The sequence below is a fragment of the Melanerpes formicivorus genome, unplaced genomic scaffold (assembly GCF_026170545.1).
Source record: "Melanerpes formicivorus ecotype bairdi unplaced genomic scaffold, bMelFor1.0.p_v2 SCAF_11, whole genome shotgun sequence".
Taxonomy (NCBI): Eukaryota; Metazoa; Chordata; class Aves; order Piciformes; family Picidae; genus Melanerpes; species Melanerpes formicivorus.
Window position 1 is genome coordinate 15,653,534 of NW_027142363.1, and position 20,909 is coordinate 15,674,442.

General features: G+C 42.0%; 1 protein-coding gene across 2 annotated transcripts in view; it reads left to right on the forward strand.

Annotated features, from left to right (window-relative positions):
* The window catches only part of CRYBG3 (crystallin beta-gamma domain containing 3), a 98,283-nt gene that overhangs the window by 26,378 nt on the left and 50,996 nt on the right, over positions 1 to 20,909 (forward strand). For both annotated transcript variants that reach the window (XM_068144640.1, XM_068144639.1), the window contains exons 3-4: positions 3,441 to 3,868; positions 15,712 to 20,602. In XM_068144640.1, the coding sequence (XP_068000741.1) occupies positions 3,441 to 3,868; positions 15,712 to 20,602 (5,319 nt within the window). The remainder of the gene's footprint in view (positions 1 to 3,440; positions 3,869 to 15,711; positions 20,603 to 20,909) is intronic.

The window sequence follows — 20,909 nt, forward strand, 5'->3', positions numbered from 1 at the left end:
GCAGGCTCATGTTCAGCCTACCATCAACCAATACCCCCTGGTCCCTCTCTGCCTGGCTGCTCTCCAGCCACTCTGACCCCAGCCTGTAGCTCTGCATGGGGTTGTTGTGGCCAATGTGCAGAACCCAGCACTTGGTTGTGTTCAATCTCATGCCGTTGGACTCTGCCCATCTGTCCAGCCTGTTGCGGTCCCTCTGCAGAGCCTCTCTACCCTCCAGCAGATCAACTCCTGCCCCCAGCTTGGTGTCATCAGCAAATTTACTGATGATGGACTCAATGCCCTCATCCAGATCATCAATAAAGATGTTAAAGAGCATGACATTGTAGGCTTGTCTTCTTAGTGCCAGTTGCCAGGTTTCTCTGCAGCACTTGCTCCGGCAAGGTGAGACCACACTGACTGCCTGCACAGGAGATACAGCTTCATTTATTTCTGCAGTCTCTTCAGTCACCTGATTTAAGTCATAATCTTGTTTCACACTCTGCTGAGCTCTGCAGCAGCTTCATTGCATGTGAGGTCACAGGACCATAGAATAATTAAGGTTGAAGGGACCCCAGGATGTCCTGTAGCCCAATCTCCTGCTTAAACAGGCTCAGCTCTAAGGTCAGGCCAGGTTAGCCAGGGCTTGCCAGTGAAACTCAGTAGCAAGTTGTTAAAGGAATAAAAACTAATTAAAGCTTTATGAAGCATGTCACAAGCAGGAAGGCTCAGAGAATGGGAAAGGGGAGGCAAGGAGAAGGCTGATGACAGTTCATATGGGAAAACAGCAGAAAACCAAAACTGTGGCAAGAAAGCTTTTATTCTTTGCAAGAGCCAGGGGATCTGGCAAGTAGGTTTTAATCCAAAAACTGTTTGTATGGTAAGCCAGAGCAGCTGCTCAGACTGCTGTGATGCTGGAAGTGGATTTATTTTTGATTTTTGAATTGATGGTGTAAAGTGTAAGTAATACAAGAGTCACTGGTGTGCTTCCTGTGTTGTATCTACCCAACTGCTCAAGCCCAATTGTGACACAGATGCAACTGCTCTGTCAAGGTCAACTAAAGGCCCCAACTGGTTGGAACTGGTGGGATATATCAGGACAAGGATTACTTTGCATGTACCCTACACCCTTGCCTTTTTTGTCCTGAGCATTTGCTGGGTGCTTCTATCAGAGACATGCACAAAAAGAGGCTTAGGAAATAATAAGGGAAAGCTATCGTGATGTCGCCTTGTGGAATTGCCATCATACTGCTGTGCTCACCAGGCACTTGTGCCTGATGGCTCCTGCTGGGTTAAAGGCTTACTGGCCTTACAGATCCGGTGCTTTCATCTCAGTAATTTGAGTATGGCACTGTCTTAAAATACAAACTTTGAAATGTGTAGCAGCAACAGCTTTGTTTGTATAATGCCTAAAATGTGATTCAAACTTTGAATTGAGATTTTATGGGCAAATGATGAAACACCAATAGCTTGTACTGTTGGTTATAGCAAAGTGGAGCAGGAGGGAGAATATGTGGAGAGCAGGGTTGATTATGCTGAAGAGAAGAAAGAAGGATTTGCATAGTTTCTGTGTTGGGACTTAATATCTGTGTGTATTTTCAAGTATGCACAGTGTAAATGTTCTCCAGGTTGGTTTTGTTGTTGTTGTTTTATGCAATACATGTTAAAAGTGTGGAAGGACCCTTTCAAATTAAAACTTCCTGTTCTTTTGATTTATCAAAAGTGAAGCAAGGAAAGGATGATTAAAGAGTAAGGAAAGCTTAAATAGGTTCCTATTTCTGGAAAGAGAGACTACAAAACAGCTTTTCATGCAGGGCATGATTTATGCTTACAAATGAGCAGCACAATCTTCACAAGTGTTATGTCTCAGAGCTGCCAGGTGAAGAACTTCACATGGAGATGTAGCCATATTTGAAGTCTCAGTTACTTGTAGTCTAAGAACCTCACTAATTCCTGAACACAAATAACTTCAGACAGAAACCAACCACCACCACCATCAAAAGCCACAAAACCTCCATAATACCAAACTGTTGGCAAGTTTTGAGAGTAATATTTTCTAATTAATGCATTTATTAGTTAATGTCATAGGTATCATAGTAATATAAATGTTTATAGTCTATAATGGTTTATGTCTGCAGGGGCCTTTTCTCTTTCATATCTTTGTTCATGAGCTACATACGGGGGTGAAGCACACTGTGAGTGAGTTTGCAGATGACACCAAGTTAGGTGGAAGTCTTGTCCTCCTTGGGGGTAAGAAGGTTCTGCAGAGGGACCTGGACAGGCTGGATCGATGGGCAGAGGTCAGTTATATGAGGTTCAACAAGAGCTAGTGCTGGGTTCTGCACTTGGGTCACAACAACCCCATGCAATGCTTGGGGAATTGTGGCAAGGAAGCTCCCTGGCAGAAAATGACCTGCAGGTGTTGATCAACAGACAGCTGAATATGAGCCAGCCATGTGCTCAGATGGCCAAGATGCCCAACAGCATCCTGCCTGCATCAGGAATAGAGTGGCCAGCAGGAGAGGGGAAGCAATCATTCCTCTGTACTCAGCATTGGTGAGACTGTGCCTTGAATACTGTGTTTAGTTTTGGGCCTCTCACTACAAGACTTCAGGGTGCTGGAGCTTGTCCAAAGAAGGGCGGTGAAGCTGTTAAAGGGTCTAGAGAACAAGTCCAATGAGGAACAGCTGAGGAAACTGAGGTTGTTTAGCCTGGAGAAAGGAGGCTCATGGTAGACCTTATTGCTCTCTACAACTCCCTGAAAGGAGGTTGTAGTGATGTGGGGGTTGGTCTTTTTTCCCCAAGTATGTGGAGTTGATGGAAAGATGGCCAAAGGGTGCAACACAGGGTTGCTAAGGGTAGCAGGTAGGATTAATCTCTGGCATATGAGCTGTGAGTTCCCATTATACAAATACTGTTCTTGATTCGCCTGGATGTTTTCTGAGTGCAGGTTGCCCTTGTGTTTAAAGCTCTGGTATGTTTGTATTTTGCTGTGGTGTTCTTGTGTGTATTTGAAAACTGTTCATCTCACCAGTGGATACAGATTCCTTTATGAAGCTGTACTTCTTCAGTGGAGTAGAATCTGGAGTGTGAAAAATTGCTTCTTGCTTCTTCCTAGGGAATTTTTCTGCAATTGAAGTAATTGTTCTCTACCTGTCCTTCTGTGTTTTACTTCCACGGCAGCAGGTTTTGAATCTTCCAGGTTATGTAGTTGTGGTGGGTTGAAGTTTCCCACCCCCAGCATTAACTTTTGCCAGACCAACTCAGTTGGAAGGAAATGAAGGCTTTTTTTTGGAGTAGGGTTCTTTTAAGTACAAGAGAAGAAGGGGGGTTTATCTTAAAATGAACTTTTAAACAGATCTCCTGAAAGGAATACAATGCATGGGAGACAAAATTAAGGGATTTGGGTATATGGGAAAATGAGAGGAAATGTCTTCTTAACATGCTTCTTATATTTATCTTAGGTTTATCAAAATGAAGAGAAGAACCATTCCACAGGAGAACTTGACAAATCGGAAATCCAGGAGGAGCTGAAAAAGGCTAATAGCCTTCCTAGCTTGAGTCCTGCAGTCAGGACAGCAGACAAACAACCCCGAGAAGGCTTTTTTCATTTTCTTGGAAGCTTATTTAATATTGCTACAAAATCTTCCTTGGTAGAATCTAAACCAGCCTCTACCTTCAAGTATGAATGCAACAGAAGTGAAAAGGATTTACAGAACAGAAACACCCTGGACATGCAGCCAAAGCATCCAAAAATTGAAGAGCCTGTCAGCTCTGCTGCTGAAATACAAGAGGATTGTGTCAATAAAGCTGATGCCATCTTAAATAGCACTGAGAAAGAAATCTCACAGGATCTGCAAGGAGGCCGGAAACCACCTACAGATGCACAAAAGTAAGTTCAATAATTCAGTATTAGATATGTTATCCTCTGTGTGTGTGTATGTGTGTGCATACACAGAAATACCTTGACTGAGTTCTGCTGACTGTATGACACATTGCTGTCATTGCTAAGGATGGTTGAAGTGTCCTTGACTCAACTTTGTGCAAAACTCTAGTAGCAAGTACCTTGAATAAATGAAGAGAAGTTGACTGCAACAAAATCTTAACTGGAAAGATAACTTCTAGAATTCTTCTATGGATGGATGCAGTGTAGAGCCGTCCAAGTGTTAAGTGAGGTTAAAGATGTGGCATTCAGTGTTATTCTTCTTGCCCATATTATGGGCTAAATAAAGGTTTGAATGTTTGTCCCCTTTATCTCACTAGTTCATCAGTGGTTTTATTTCTGCAAGTAAGGTTTCCTCATTTCAAAATTATCTTTGCGGGTTTATTTGGCTTGGTGATTTTGCTCATGTGTTTCATTTCCCCTTGTTCTTTGGAGTTTTCCTGTGGTGTAAAGAAGGTTATGTAAAATATTCAATTAGCCTAAATCTGGAACACACTTAACAGTCCTGTAGTATTTCCAGAAAAACAATGGTGCCAAGGGCACCAACGTGTGTTTGAGAGTAGAAAAGCAAAAACACTGGCTCTGCTGCACACCATGCTTTACAAAATCTTTCTGACTGTGCAGATACATAGGTAATAGTACTCCAAAAGCATTTGTATCTCTTGAGTGTTAGACTCAACAGTACAGTACAGCACAGGTTTGGAGTTGTGTGTATGTGTGGTCCCTGTCTGGTTATTGATAGTTATGTAGAGTATGGACTTAGCCCCAAGCAACAAATCTGTAAGTTTTGTTTACTCAGATTTGTCAGTACTGCCCAGGATAATTATTTCAAATTTAATACTGAAGTAGTGATTTGGGGTAACTAGCCAGCCTGTCAGAGTGTCCCTGCTTGTATTGTCAGAAGGATGTACTGAAAATACAGTTTTTTTTCCTTTGGGTATGTTTTTCTTTTGTTTATTTTGTAGGTGTGTTGGGGGGGTTGTTGTAAGGTTTCAAAACTTATTTGCGTTACAACAGATAAATATATTGAACGTATGTGAAGTGTTTCATCTCCATATAGGAGATGCTGCTAAATGTAGCTGCTTAAAGAATTTCCATGTTGTGGATGCCTCCACTCTGTCCTTCCTTACTACTCAGTAGACTAATGATTTGGGGTATCTGCCACTCACCCTTATATTACAAATGTAACAATGGCTGATCAGGATATGAGTAAGGGATGTGATGACTGTTTGGGTGAACTTGAGATTGTTTCTACCACTAAAATACAGTACTGTTTAGTAATAGTAATGGTTATGTTCTTGTGAGTGCTCTGGTTTTGTCTGTGGCATGGTTGGCTGGTTCTTATTACAGATTCTTAGTGTGGTAGCACACATCTGACTGATGCTTTTTCTAAACTGCCTGTTGCAGCCCAGCACCACTTCCTTATCAATTAATGAAAATTTCTCCTCCCCTTAGCTGTTATCTGGAGAGGCCTAGGAGCATTGTGTTATTCAATCTAGCTCCTGAACAGACTGTATTTCTTTAAAGCCTGTTGGACAGGCTGGTTTGCTGCATTAGTTTCTTGCTGCTATTTATTCTTCCTGTGGTACACTCCAAAACCAGCAGGTAGCTTGCATGCTGCTGTGCTAGGGGCTCTGCAGAGATAGAAGTTACTCCTTGCCTCAAAGAGAGCTTAGACAAAAAAAGGCTGTAGACACTAATCTTCTATACTTTTTATTTTGTTCTGTGTAGTTTCTTCCATGTTGTATCTTAGTATATTTTCTGCTTTAGTTTCTTAAAGTTTTGCTCTTTTTCTCACTTTCTTCACCCACAGCTACTGATCATATTCTTCACTTTGCAGTGGTAGTCTGTGAAGGATTTTTGCTCTCTTCCCCAACAAAGTCAGTCCTCTTATACTTTACCCTGCACCTTACCTGAAGTCTCTGCTGTCTGTTCAGACAGATATGAATCTTGGGGATTCAACTGAAGGCCCAGTGCACGGTGAACTAACCATAGCAATCAGAACCTGCAGTAAGTAGATGAGAGGCAGCTGTGGTCAACCCTTACAAAGTCAGCCTTTCTCTAGTACCCTGGCTGGTGCAATAACAAACTGGTGCACATCTTTCCTTCCAGGTGGAAACCTCTGCTTACACTGGTTTTTCATAGTGTGAACATGAGCTTTGTTTTACTTTCCCATTTTATTGATGCCCACAGGCCTGTGAATAGGAGTGGTGGAACCGACAGAATGTCTTGGGATTTCCTTGCTGCTCAGCTCTTTGTATATTGCTCTATTTGAGTAGCTATTGAGCAGCAAACTGATAAGGTATTGGGCAGTCTGTATGCACAGTTTAGAGGGTCAGGTGGTCTCAGTCTCTGTTTGCTTCTTGTGAATCCTTCAGAACAGTATGAATTGATGAGTTTGCTATTAATAAAAGCTTACAGAGTTTGGAAGGTGTGGGTATTGACTCCTTACTCTGTGCAAATATTTTTGAGCTATTTGGGTTTTCATGAGATCAGAGTTGCAGGTGGCCTTTTCAGTTGACCATTTTCTCATGATTTCCTATATTGTTAGATAACCTGTGCAAGTCAGCATAAACTTTCTCAGTATAGTTTACATGTCTCAGGGCCAGGCAAGCACTAGCAACAATGTATGTTAGTAGTTTGGAAGTCGGGACAAGTTGGTCTGTATGCAGAATGAAGTTTTTCTGTGGAAAATTACTTTTTAGTGGAAGAAAATTTGTGGATTTTTTGTTGTAGCTGTTGTAAAGTCAGGCAACCATGAAACCAGTCATTCTCCTTTCAAAACTGTTCTCAGAAGTACAGTGTACATTTTACCCTTTTCCACTCACGGTACAAACAGATTAGGTAATCTCTGTGTAACTTTGTGTATGTTTCTGCCTGTCTTTCTACACAAAGTGAACTGTTTCTGAAGCAATTAGTAAAGAGAAATGGAAATGGCATTGTGGGAGCAGAAGTTCGTGCTATTCACCTTTTAAAAAGTTAGAATCAAGGCTACCTCTTTTTTCTGTTATGGAAGTGATTACACCAGGTTTATTCTCTTACTTTATAAAAGATTAAAGTATGGAGAGCAGGTTTGTTTTCTTCAGTACTAGCTAGCTTCTTTACTGAATATTAACTAATTGGTATTCATGTAGCATAGTTAAACTGCAAAAGTGCTCCTGACTGCTGACAGCTGACTAGATAGTTTTGTACAAAGTATCACAGTATAACTAAGGTTGGAAGAGACCTCGAGGATCATCAAGTCCAATCTGTCACCACAGACCTCATGACTAGACCATGGCACCAAGTGCCACGTCCAATCTCCTCTTGAACACCTCCAGGGTGTTCACCACCTCCCTGGGCAGCACATCCCAATGATGAACGACTCGCTCGGTGAAGAACTTTCTCCTCACCTCGAGTCTAAACCTCCCCTGGCACAGCTTGAGACTGTGTCCCCTTGTTCTGGTGTAGTAAGAAGTAGTTGGAAGTGGATACTAAAAATCACACAAATAGTGATGGGGTGAAGCTGTAGCACAGAGGAACAGGAGAACAGGTGGATACCATGAAGGGAAGGGGTGGTATGAATATGGTCTTTTGCTAATCTCTTGAAGACAGGGTCCCAAAAGACAGGCAAGAGATATAAATGCAACGGTATTACCGATTCCATTGCTTGCTGGGTTAAACTACAATTTGTGCATTTAGTGTAGACACAAATTGAAGCTGAGGGCTTTACAAATCGTTGAGACCACTGCATTATTAATTTCACAACTGTTTCCTTTGTCATGAGGAATATTTAAACAAATGTGTTAATTTTAAGCTACTGCTAAACATTAAATTAGAGGCTATCTGTGGTTAGGGAGGAGGCTGCAACGATAAGTGCAAGAAGGATAAGAGATAAGTTGTTAGATTGCGTAATATTACCCCAATAGAATTGTTTATTAACAAAAAAATCTTAAACAACTTTTCATAAATATAATACCTGCCAAATGGTCTCAGATGCCTCTACCCAGACAACTTCATTAAACTCACATCCTTAAAGCAATCTTTTGCAAAACACAAGGAAATCAGACTGCTCTGACCTGTAGACCAAGGTTAATTTTGCCCTCGGTGGGAGACCTGGCAGTTGGTAAGGAGTCAAGTTTCCAGACCTTGAGCCAAGGAAATTGGAATTCACGAGCTTAGTCTGTGAAGCACATGTTTGTGAGGGACAAAACTATAGGCCATGTTATTTCTCCATCACCCTGGCTGGTTGGCTCAGAGGTAATTATACCTTGAGGACTTCTCCTTTAATCTAGACAGTGGCAAGTGGTAAAGGACGAGCAAGCACAGAAGACAAAACCATGATAACTTTGGCAGTCTCTAGACAACAATTACAATTACTGTGGACAGTAACATAAGATGGGCAAGGAGAGTTGAGTTGGCTAAGTCTCTGGTTATTGTGTCCCTTAGTTTTCCATTTGTCTGGGATAGCTAAAAGTTTCCTTGCCATTCAGAAGTGAAGCTAGCAATTTGGGTTACATTGTTCTATAAAAGGTTAATGATGGAATGAAGTTGGTAAAATATAACAGCTTTAAAGTAATGCTTATTCAACTGCAAGTGGAAAAGAAAAATGCAAAGTAAGATATTTCCTACTAAGTGTAGACAAATCTCTTAGGTAAGGTGGCAGCTTTGGAGTAGAACAAGGCCCCAGTGGTGGAGGGGTAAGTATAAAAGTGGAAAGCTTATATTTAGATTTAGCCTTTGCACTCTTTATTCATGATGTTAAAAGCCAACCTTTAGCTGACAAAATAAGCCCCCAAAAGAAAATTGGGATGCACTTCACCTAATTCCTCACTGCTGAAAATCCACATGAGAGTGATGAAGATTTCAGAAGTAGATGACAAATACAAAACATGGATTTTCCCCCATAATTTTTCTTCCCTGTAATGTAAAATTCTTTCACTTACACATGTATTGCCTTTCACTAGCAAGCAACAATTTGACTTCAGAATTGAGGCTGTTTCCCTGGGAGTTCCAATAATAGAATTCAGTAGGACATACCTCTCATCTTTTCCTTTTTTTTCTAGGGGAAAAATTACAACCAAGTAGTGCCCCAGATCTGTTTCATTGATTGCCTGCCATTTGCCTATCTTCTAGACGATTTTTTTTCTTATTTTCATAACTTCCAGTAACAGTAAGTGAATGTTGTATGTATTGATGTGCAAAGCAGTAGTACTGGTGAAAACTACACTGCTTGTTCTGGAGTTCAGGAAGAGGCTTTATCATGTCATTGAACATGGTTGATGAGACAGAAATCAAAGTTGTACCCACTCTAGATGTCTGGTTTATACAATCCTGAACACTGGTTAAGACCAGGTTGGACTCAATGATCTTTGAGGCCTCTTTCAGCCTTGGTGATACTGTGATACTGTCAGGGGAAGTTTAGGCTCGAGGTGAGAAGAAAGTTCTTCACTGAGAGAGTCATTCGTCATTGGAATGTGCTGCCCAGGGAGGTGGTGGAGTCCCCATCCCTGGAGGTGTTCAAGAGGGGATTGGACGTGGCACTTGGTGCCATGGTTTAGTCATGAGGTCTGTGGTGACAGGCTGGACTCGATGGTCTTTGAGGTCTCTTCCAACCTTGGTGATACTGTGATGCTAATGCCCATATTTGACAAAATATCTAAGATGCTGACTTCTCCCTTCTGTTATGAACCTTGTGAACTTGTAAGAGAGAAAAAGCTTCTAACTCCACAACTTCAAGGATTTTCTAACTGTAGGTAGAAGAGGAAAGGGAGTCATGTCAAAAGCAAATGCACAGGATAGTATGCTTTTGTACTTCACATGCTACTAGGAGCTAAGTAACAGTTTAGCAAGACCATTACAAGCTATTTTATTCTGAAAGGTTGGTGTCCTTGAGGAGAGACAAATTTCACACTGTTTAGTGCCTTACACATTGTTGGGTTTTATGAAGGGTCGGCAGGTTTTGTTTTAAAGTGAAATAAGCCTGTTCTAATTGCATCTAATTGCATATCATTTCCCATCTTAGTACTGTCAACAGTCTTGTCCTCTTATTTTGCATCTGATAAAATCCTTCAGGTCTACATTATTCTGACCAACATGTCTGTTTCAGAGCTAGTCATTCACCTTTGTGAATGGTCACTGGTCAGATGCAGTGAGATGCTTGTGGTGAGGCAGAAACATATCCATTAATTTTTCTGATGGGTTGCATATTGTGGTTTTGATTCAGCCAGTAGCAGCATCATTTATCTTTCCCTGTAGGTACCTTTGGCAGACAATCAAGAGCATGGAAATTAAATTACTTAATTCCAAGCAGTGGTCTTGCCAGACAACAATGTAGAAGAATGAGGAAGCTGCTGCTGCATCTGTTGAAATCAAATCCATCTTGTGGTCACAGCCATGTCCTTCTCAGTAATTGCTGCCCAAGACCTATTTTACCTATGAGACCTGAACATTTAAAACCATAATTATACACACAGCGTGGTCAGTGTTCATCTGTCTTTGAAAGCATCTCTTTGATTATGACACTGAGAGGAAAATAAGAGCACTGGTTACTTCTGTTGTAATAATATCAGCATAAAGATTTCCGTCGTGCTGGCATGTGTATTTATATGTAGCCTGCCACAGACAGGAGAGACAGCTACTTCTTCCCTTTGTAGTAAGAAGTTGCCTTGGTGGTGGCTCTTGGAACACCAGAACAGCTGTGAACCCCAGGTGGTCCAGCACGTGCCTTGCATACCTGCAAGCATTGCTCTTTGAACTTAGATCGGTCACTTTTGGGCTTAATTCTGATTCAGTTTGCTGCACAGAGACTTCAGGCAGCACAGAGAGGAGTGGAGAGCAGAGGTGTCCATCTTGGGGTGGGTAAATGGGAAGGGAGGGTTTAGTAATTCTTCCCATGGCTTTCTGGCTTCTGCTTTCGGAGACTAACCGTGACAGTTAAGTGTTGTTCAGTTGCTGGTGCTCAGCTGGACAGGGAGTCATTGCTGACACTGACCTATCGCTGTTTGAGAGAGGGGTGAACTATGAGTGGCTCCAGCCTTCTAGGACAGCCCAATATGGCCCAAAATGTACTTAGAAGGCTGTACTGGGGAAGGTTCAGGTTCATCCTGCCTCACTTTCTTGGTAAACTGTGTAGGAAGGCCTCCAGCAGTGATTGCAGGGCTATACCCAAACTCCCAGGGAATACTGAATAATGAGGTCATTAAAGAAGAGGGCATCATTATTCTTAAATCTTTTCTTAGAAGCACATCTCTCTGCATACCCTGCTTTGAACAGGATACCCTGTAACACTATCACAGACTTGCATATTTGGACAAGAGCCCGGGTCTAGGTGAGTCAATTGAGTCCTTGTCAAGATAGGTGCTGCGCATTCCAGCAGTGCTGTGGGTGGATTTCATGGCTTTGCTGTAGGAGAAATGCAGGCCCAGGCCTGCCTGCCAGGGAAGGGTACCTGCCCAGAGCTGGGACCTGGGCCAAAGGAAAGGCTCTTGTTGGCACCAAAGCAAAGGTTTCTGTGTTTCTAAAGGTTGAAAGCTTCTTAGTAATTCGTAACAGATGTAAAATACAAAATTGAGCTAAATTAATTAAGCTGAAAATTAATGGTCATTTTTCCCACTAAACTTCTTTTAATAGGGTTCAGCTCTGCAATGTATTCAATTAATAGAGACTGGGTTTTAGAAGCAGCATTTTACAGTGTGATTTTCAGGTAAATCAGTGTAATTGTGTGAAAACAGTGTAAAGCAGTATAATTGTTCAGGCCTCCTAGGCCCTTATTTGTCAGTGAGAACTTAATCCTCCTGCCTTATGCTTGACTGTTGTTGGAGTGGCAAATAGTGTCAGAGAGAGGGTATCCCTGGGTTCCTCTTTTAAGGTGGCATGTGAACTGCTTAGAACATGGAGCACACTGCACCTCTGTGTGTGTGCTCAGAGGCAGGTTCCAGTATAACCTCCTCATGATGTATCTGCCTACCACCCTCCAGCATCAGTGTATGTGAAAGGGAAGCCTAATCTCTTTGTTTCTGGCATTCCAAAGTCAAACCCTTTGCTTTTCATGCATCTGAAGCTACAGTCTTGCTTGAAATAAGGGATGTCCTATCTTTAATTCTGTATTATGTGCAGGGACAAACCAAGAGGAGTGTGTCTCTTCAGCCATGAGAAGGCTACAGGAAGATGTCACTGCTGTCAGCTCTCCTATGGAGACCCTAGATTAGATGGAGGCAGACTGTTCATAGACAGTTGGGATGAGAGGCTGAAGGATCATAGGATATTAAGAAATGTGTTTTCACCATGAGACTGGTCAAACATGTCTTCTGGCTGAAGTTGTGTGGTCAGATGTGATCTAGTTGGCTCAGCCTGGAACAGGGATGGAATTGGTCTGTCTTCCATCTTCCTTTCCAGCCTACTTTACAGTTGTGTGCCTGAAGGTAAGGCTGTCTCACACAAGGTAACTTTGTGCCATTCAGCTTCAGAATGCAGTTTGCTTTTCTTTGGGATTTGCAGCATCTTGCAATCCCACCTTGCATGTTAGCATGAGGCAGCACATGGCAAACTGCTGTACAGGTAGCACAGGCCATGCTTGTCCCTGCTCCCTGGATAAGGCAGATCACAGGCATTTGAGCACCCGAATATCTGAGTGTGACAGAGGGAAAGGAAGGGTTATGTGGGAGGGTAAGGGTAGCAGGTAGGTGTGCATGGATACTTCCCACAGATATGAGGCAGAAAGGTTGGCTGCTCCCAGGTGCTGGGAAAGCTGGCATTGAAGAGCCAGGAATGGTCCCAGGCCCTTCCTACTGGTCTTGGTCTTGTAGATGTTGGTGGTTTGGGTCAGCCTTGATCTGTGCTTTCTTCCTTCCGACACAGAGTTGGGTTGCATTCCCAGATGTGGAAAGTTATTTCAAGAATCATGAAGGACAGAGGGGAAGAAAAGCTTTTCTTCCAAGGTCTCAGACTACATCTAATTTCATTAAGGGGAGGTGGTGGAGTCACCATCATTGGAGGTGTTTAGAAGGAGACTTGATGGGGTGCTTGGTGCCATGGTTTAGTTGATTAGGTGGTGTTGGATGATAGGTTGGATGCGATGATCTTGAAGGTCTCCTCCAACCTGGTCTATTCTATTCTCTGAAGGGCAAATTGTCACTGAGTCTTAGTTATTCCTTATGGAACATTAGCTTTGACATTTCCAGCAGAACCAACTGTGTGCAAATAACTTTGTTCAGCTCAACTTTTGACCTCTCAAAATATACATTGTGATGTCCTAGGATGCTGTCTCAAGCCTCAGGTTTTAATACTGGAACTATTTTCTCTGGCTAAACTATATTTTTATTTCTTCCAAGTTGTGTATGGCAACTTTTCAGTTAGCCCACAGTATGATTTTTTTTTTCAATAAGAGTCACCAGCTGGCTGGCTAAGTTGGATTCCACCAGAAGGTTTGTCAAAGTGAGTTTAAGAGAGTTGTTTCCAGACCATGAGCCTTAACATAATTTAAAGAGAGCTGTCAGTTAAGTATGCAATAGGAAAAAAGCTGAGTGGCAAAATGTAAAACAAAACAATTGCATCATTTTAAAATAGGGAAGAGTAGAAGGGAAATGCAAGACAGAGTGATTTAAATCAGTGGTTTTCAGCCTGCAGATCTCTCTGCTCTGGGAGCTAATTCTGAGGGGTTTGTGAGAAGATGATTAGGGGAAACATACACATGTGTGCTTGAGAAAAACAGACTGCTGTGCTGGGGAGAATATACCTGGAAGAGTGAGGTATGAGGACTAAATGGCCAGTGCATGTCTTGGGAAATCCAGGTGTTGCCTGATGCTGAAACAGGCCAGCTAGCACTGCTGAGCCTGAGAGTGGAAGCCTGGAGCAAAGCAGTGATGTTGGATGTAAGGGCATTCTAGCGTGGGTGCTGTTCTGCGCAGATAGAGCTGTGCCGCCTGGGGATCTGAGAGCCACGCAGTGCTGGGTCCTGCTGGGAGCTCTTCCTCCAGCTTTTTGAAAATCATCTGGGGTGGTTTGCTTTCAGCTTCATGAGGATTGGAGGGGTCATACACTTCACAAAGATGTAAACAGTGTAGTCAGTTTGGTTGCACTGAGATGAGGTATTTAAGGTAGTAAGCTTCCTCCAGCTACAGGGCTTCAAAACCAACAAGATGTTTCATAACTAATGCCACTTTTGGGGCAAGTTACACAAGATGTCTGTCATATGACATGTCAGGTGTCCCCCTCTCCTCCTTAAATTAGCCCCTCTTGAACTTTTTATTTTCTTTCAGAACAGAGGGAATCTCTACAAGCATCTAATTTTGACAAACATAAGTCATGCTGACATCCTTTCTTGTTGCTGTCAAATACTCTTTTGTGAAACTAAATTAAGGCTTTATTGGGAATTGAATATCGTCCCGCGAAGAAGGGAAAGAAGGAATCTCCAATATTTGAAATATGTGATAGAATGTATGCAGGGTTCTGTTAGGCTTTCATCTGTATCCTCATATGAGTTTAAAGACTTTATTTTTTTTCAGTTTTTAAGGTAAGTTCTGAATGTCAGAAGTGAAATGTTACTTTAAATGTCTACAAAACAAGTCTCTAGTGACACTTGTAGAAGATTTTTCCATGACACAGCCTGCTTCTAAATGTGTTTCATAAGACTTGCAGCTGAATTGCTGCTGCCACATAACAACATGGGTTTAAATTTTTTAAGTGTCATCTTATTGCATGTGAGCATTCAGAATGAACACTGTGCTTTGTGCTCTAAAAGTAGAACAGAATTAACCAGGTTGGAAAAGACCTTCAAGATCAGCGAGTCCAACCTATCACCCAACACCATCTAATCAACTAAACCATGGCACCAAAAGCCTCATCCAATCTCCTCTTAAACACCTCCAGTGATGGTGACTCCACCACCTTCCTGGGCAGCACATTCCAATGGCCAATTATTCCTTCTGAGAAGAACTTTCTCCTCACCTCCAGCCTAAACTTGCCCTGGCACAGCTTGAGACTGTGTCCTCTTCTTCTGGTGCTGGTTGTAGCCAGGTGGGGCTTGGTCTCTTCTCCCAGGCAACCAGCACCAGAACAAGAGGACACAGTCTCAAGCTGCCCCAGGGGAGATTCAGGCTGGAGGTGAGGAGAAAGTTCTTCTCAGAAGGAATAATTGGCCATTGGAATGTGCTGCCCAAGGAGGTGGTGGAGTCACCATCACTGGAGGTGTTCAAAAAAGGATTAAATGTGAAACTGGTGCTATGTTTAGTTGTGCCATGAGGTTTTAGGTATTAGGTTGGACTTGATGATCTTGACAGTCTTTTCTAAGCTGGTTGGTTCTGTGATTCTTTCTTTTGTCCACTTATTTAGCTTCTTATCCTGTTCCTTAGCAATATGTTGAGAGCTTGGATAAAAATTTGTTTCAATATTTTGATGCACATTACTATTCTTTCTTTTTTAGGCTTTTCAGTTACAAAGTTTAGGCATGCTTTAGTAGGGTATAACGTCTGTACAAAAGCATGCTTATTTCTGTCACTGCAAGTGTAGGCTTGCAGTGGCATTTGTCAATAGCCATTCCATTGTCTAATAGAGAGCAAATGATGGAAGTTGCTTATAGCAGCATCTACTTTTTGCTTATAGTTAGGTTTTTAAGTAAAAGGAAGTGTGTCATCTGTCACACAAACCCATTTTTAGGAAGGGCAGGAGGAATATAGTATTGTGTGCAATCTGGAGTTTGTGCTAACCCATGGAGGAAAACAGTGCTGTATATCACCTTTGGTTTGTATTAACCTTTGTTATCACAGTAGGGCTTCAGATAGTCTGCCTTGTGCTAATGATGATGCTTGTTACAGGCGGATGCAGCACAAGCCCGAAGCACCCGCGGTCACTTACGCGACATACCGAGGTTCTGCCAGGATTAGGCAGCTGCTGAAGAATCAATTAGAGAGAGATGAAAAAAGAGAAGAAAACACTGAGAACAGAAATGCTGCCATGGTAAAGGAAAATGGAGAAATCCAAACCCCCGTCTCTTCACAATCAGGATGCTTAATTAAAACCAATGGAGTAAATGGGAGTAAAGGACATGAAGATGATGCCACATTAAATCCTTCTGCAGTTAAAATGGGAAGGAAAAAGTGTGGTGAAGCTTGGCATTTCCCAGGTAGCAGTAAACATGAAATAACTGTAAAGGCCACAACTTCATCTACTGAATCATCTCAGGAGATGGACTTAAACTGTATGCCTGCTTTAGCCACAGCAAAAGTTAAAAGGACATATTCACTAGATTCATTATTATCATCTACTAGTAGAAACAGTGATATCCTAACCAGTTCCACTTCCCAGATTACAAATTCCCTTAAAATGAGATCTGCAAATGATTTGTTTGGAAAAGATAATGGACTGCTGGGCGAAGCAGAAACTCTGTTTCAGGCAGACACAAATGCCACGTGTAACTTCATTAAGGAAAACAATAATAGTAAAACAGCTAATCAGGAGTCCATGAAAGAAATGCAGGATGGTTGTTTACATTCACCCAAATCAAAAAGTAAGACAGTTAATGAAGAACTACAAGTGAGTACTCATCAAATGGCTAGTAACTTGGAGATTCCAGTGGATGTCCACGTGCTTCAGTCCAATACCACTGCATTTAAGCAGCAAGTAGATCAGCATAAAGATAGTGCAGATGAAGACAGCAATACACAGAAAATTGTGGCAGATGTAGGGGGAGAGGAAAATGCACAAAACTTTCTTGCTGCCATTCTCTTGCCTCCTTCACATAGCATGGAGTCCGGAAGAGGAAAACACATAGCCACTGGTAATCAGACTATTATGGCGTCATCTGTTAATGAAGGTGTAGTCATGGAGAAAGGAACTTGTAATAAAGACCTCAGTGTGTTAGGGGAACCAATGCACATACAAAATGATCACAAATTAATCCATGTGGAGAATTGCAGGGATACTGCCACACAGCAGTCTGATTTACTCTCTCTAGAAACTGCGAGTTCGGAAACAAGTCAGTCTTCAGCTGAGGTTGCAGTGGAAAATCTTGCCCATGTGTCGTGCACACAAGTCTGTGGAACTTTGAAATCTGACTTTGATGAGCCAACAGCAGCTCGCTCTGTAACTGATGAGTCTTCTGAAACTAGAAGCTGTTGCTCAGCTTCCCTTCATTCTAGTTTGGAGTTCAAAAATAAAGCTCTAGGGAAAAGAGAAGTTAGCTTACCAGGTAAGAGAGAGTCACTTTCTTCTCCTGGTCTTGAATACAAGAAGAGCAAATCCTTTGAGCCTGCAGAGATGAGCCTCTCAGAAAACCCTACTCCTGTCCACAACCATTGTCCTGTTTCCCTTGAAACCGTGCAAGATGCTGGTGCCAAGGCATTAGTTATACATGCAGAAGATAACACAACGAAGCCTGCACTTTGCCCTTTAATCACCACTGACAGGACAGGCAACTGTACTCCTGCTGCTTCTGAAATTGACAAGACTGGTATGTCTGAGGTAGCTCTTCTTTCTGAGCATGAAGATTGCATCTTTGAACTTTTCTCTCACATTTCTGAGTTGCAAGAAAAAAGTCTAGAGGTTTCTCACTCTGCCTTGAGATGTGGAGGAAGACATTTGATGAACCATTCTGCTTTCATCTGTGAAAAAAATGTTGATGCAGACATCATTTCTGAATCTCTACCCGTTTCTGAAGATAGTTATACTAACTTTTCTTCCACAAAGGAAAACAGTAATAACCCTGGGATATCACCTACAGTACTTGATTCTTCATCTGGTAACAAAGGAAAAATGCATTCTCCTCCCACTGACTCTGAAAATGGCCACATTGCTGGATGGTCTGCTGCTTCTGAACAGGACAGCTTTATTTTTGCAGCTGTTGAGTCTAGCATGATAATCCCTGAGGACAAAATGACTGTGCCACTTTGCTTAGGAGACCCAAGTACTTTATGCCCTGCAAGCTCTCTGGAATCTGAACATACTCCAGCTATGCTTGATAGTTCTGTTGCTGAAGTAGATTCACGGGGTGTTTCCATCCCTAGTCCCACTTCAGCTACTCTGGAATCCAGAGAAGCCTCCAACCTTTCCATTTGTGATCTGGAAATGTTGGGCTTTGCTCAGGGGAACTATAGTTCTCCCAGTCACACAGTTAGTGATGGGGCAGAGGAGGCTTACTCCAGACAACAGGCTGGCAACAATGTTGTGGCAGAGGCAATGCCACCACCCATCTGTCCTCTGAAAATTTTGGAAATGGCTTCCAAATCAGCCTGTACTGTGAGGATGTGCAGAAATGCAGGGGGACAGGTGATTCTTGATAACCATGTTTCTGCTACCTCAGAAACTCCTTCTGTGATGGATGATCAAACAGCTGCTGTACCTACAAAGTCAAATGATCTCTGTTCTGAGGAACTGTGGAAAGGTATCAGTGTGAAGGGACAAGAACATGCTGATGGCTTGTTCAAAAAAGCTGAGGAAATAGTGGATTCAGTTTTACACTTGGCTATAGAAGAAATAATAGCAGAACACACTATTGGTGTCCCCTGTCTTTATGGGAGTAAGGATAGTTTAATAAGTACAGATATTCGAAATGATCAGAAAGCTGAAACTGTGCCCCTGGAAGCAGAGGAAATCCAGTCAGCTGGGCAGTCAACACAACATTTACATGAGGTCAGTGGAGGAGGCTCATCTTCATTGACAAGGACAGTGGATGCAAATAATCAAGAAGAGAAGATAGTATCTTACACCCCTGATAAAATTGATCTGCATAGTGCACTAGCATTAAAAGCAAAAGAAACAATTGATAAAGTCATCAACTCAGCCAAACAAGAATTGGCATCCCATCAGTGGCAAGGCAGTGAGAGTCAAAGGCCTTCTGAAAAGGTTGAGCCTAAACCTAGGGCTGAAACGCCAGAATACTTCAATTCAGATATGAAGTTACCTGCCAAAACACAGGAACCAGCAGAGAAGGAGGAAACTCGAAGTGTAACTATAAATTGTGACCAAGCAGATTGCTCAGGTCCTCCTTTCCTTCTGAATAGTAGAGAAAATGGCATAGATTGGCCCCAGCAAGGTGAAAAGATACCAAATAATGCATTTGCATGTCAAACAAATGGATTTCTATCCACTGGTAGCTCAGCAAGGCCAGAATCAGATCTTATGCCATCAGCAAAAGAGCAACACAACAGAAAAGTGTGTGACCATCTGGCTGCTGCAGAGATGTGTGGCAAAGATGGATTATCAGCAACTAGTCGAAAATCTGATGGATCTTCACATTTAGTACAGAAAGATGCTACTGTGACTGAAGAGATGATTTTGTCATTGCACTTGAAGTGTTCATGCAGTAGTACAAACACACTAGAGCACACGCTGCTGCCAACTGTAAATGTTAATTTATCATCCTTTATGCCTGGTGAAGAATGTATCAGCATGCAGGGTGAATCCCCAGACAAAAGCAGTCCTCAGGGGTCTCTGGAAAACAGTGCACAAGATGGTCTATGTGAACACTGTGGAAAAGAGGCTGCAGAAGTACCTGCACAAGTAAAAGCACCCTTAGACGATTCAAAGAGAGTAGAGAGTAAAGAGGAACCAGCAGAAGGTGCAAGTGAGGTAGCAGACACTAATGTTGGATTAAATACACAGTTTATTGTACCTGAATTGTCTGTTATTGGAGAGGACAGTGAAGGGAAAAACTGCTTCAACACAGACCTTGCCCAAAATAATGAGAATCTGAAGCAGGTACAAAAAAAGGATCAAGATATGAAGAGAAAAAATCAGCTTGAAGAAAATGGTCTGGACTTTGTCAATGACATGAATGAATCAGCAGCTGCTTTGGCCTTTTCTCCGCTAACTGAGCAGTGGGAAAACAGCTCTTTTACTATCGTTTATGAAGGTGCACTTCAAACTGAGAGCAGATCTGTCTCAACTGATGATATGCAGAGGGGTTTGCTTTCTTCTTCTGATTTGCCTGCAGATAATATAGATCATCTAATGTATGAAAGGGCAAAGAATAAACCTGAGCCAGTCTGTCTGTATGAGATGGGTAACAAACTGAGTGAAGCAACAGACAGCCATAGCTCAAAGTCATTTCTGAGTGTGGAAGCCAAGCGGTATAGAGTATATCCTTTCTCTTTGTCTCCAATATACGAAGATGACAGCTCCCAAGAAGATATACTTTCCACAGGCATGTCACCAGAAGGCTGTCCTAGTGGAAAACCTAAAGATAACTCTGACCATGCTTCTGTGCTTTCCCTTCTCCAGTCAGTTTCTGAGCGCTTACAGTTTACTACTCAGTTCAATAAAGAGGAGGAGGAAGAGGGAGTGGAGGAGGAGGAGGATGAAGAAGAATCATCATATGAAGAAAATATTCTTGAGAGGGAAAATGACTGTATTTCTAGTCAGTGGAGAGGAAATTCAAAAGCCACCCTTCATTCCAATAACAACAATAGATATTTGTTTCCTGAACAATCACTTTTTCATTCAAAAGAACAACCTGATTCTAAGGAACAACTAGAACCGTTTGCAGATGCAGCTTCTCCTAGTCACACACTTTGTAAGCCAGTTTCACAGAAAGATGATGCTGCTCTAAAGCATCCTCCTGCAAGCGTGTACTACCAGTATTTGAAATCTACCAACAATTGCTCCTCTGAGAAGAGGACAAGGTTTGGAAGCCTTCTCCAGGATATGCTGCAGCCAAAGATTCATTGGTCTCAAGACACCACCATACCAAAACTGGAACAACTGTCAAAGGTAAGATGTCACATAATAATAATCAAACTGGTTAGCCAAGATTCAAAATCACTTTCTCTTTATTTTCCTTCTCCTCTTTTTAAGGTTAATTCTTTTATCATAAATAAAAGTAATCAGATTGTGTAGGATCATAGGGTTTTTTTCTCTAAGAAAATCTTGTGGTGCAATAATTATGAAACCATAGTATCCTTGGTTCAGCCCACAAATGAAAGTGACTTTAATTGTAAAACAGAACATGTGAACAGAAAATATAAGGGGGAAAAGGTGTAATAACAAGTCTCTATAGCAGCAAGACACAGACTTGTCC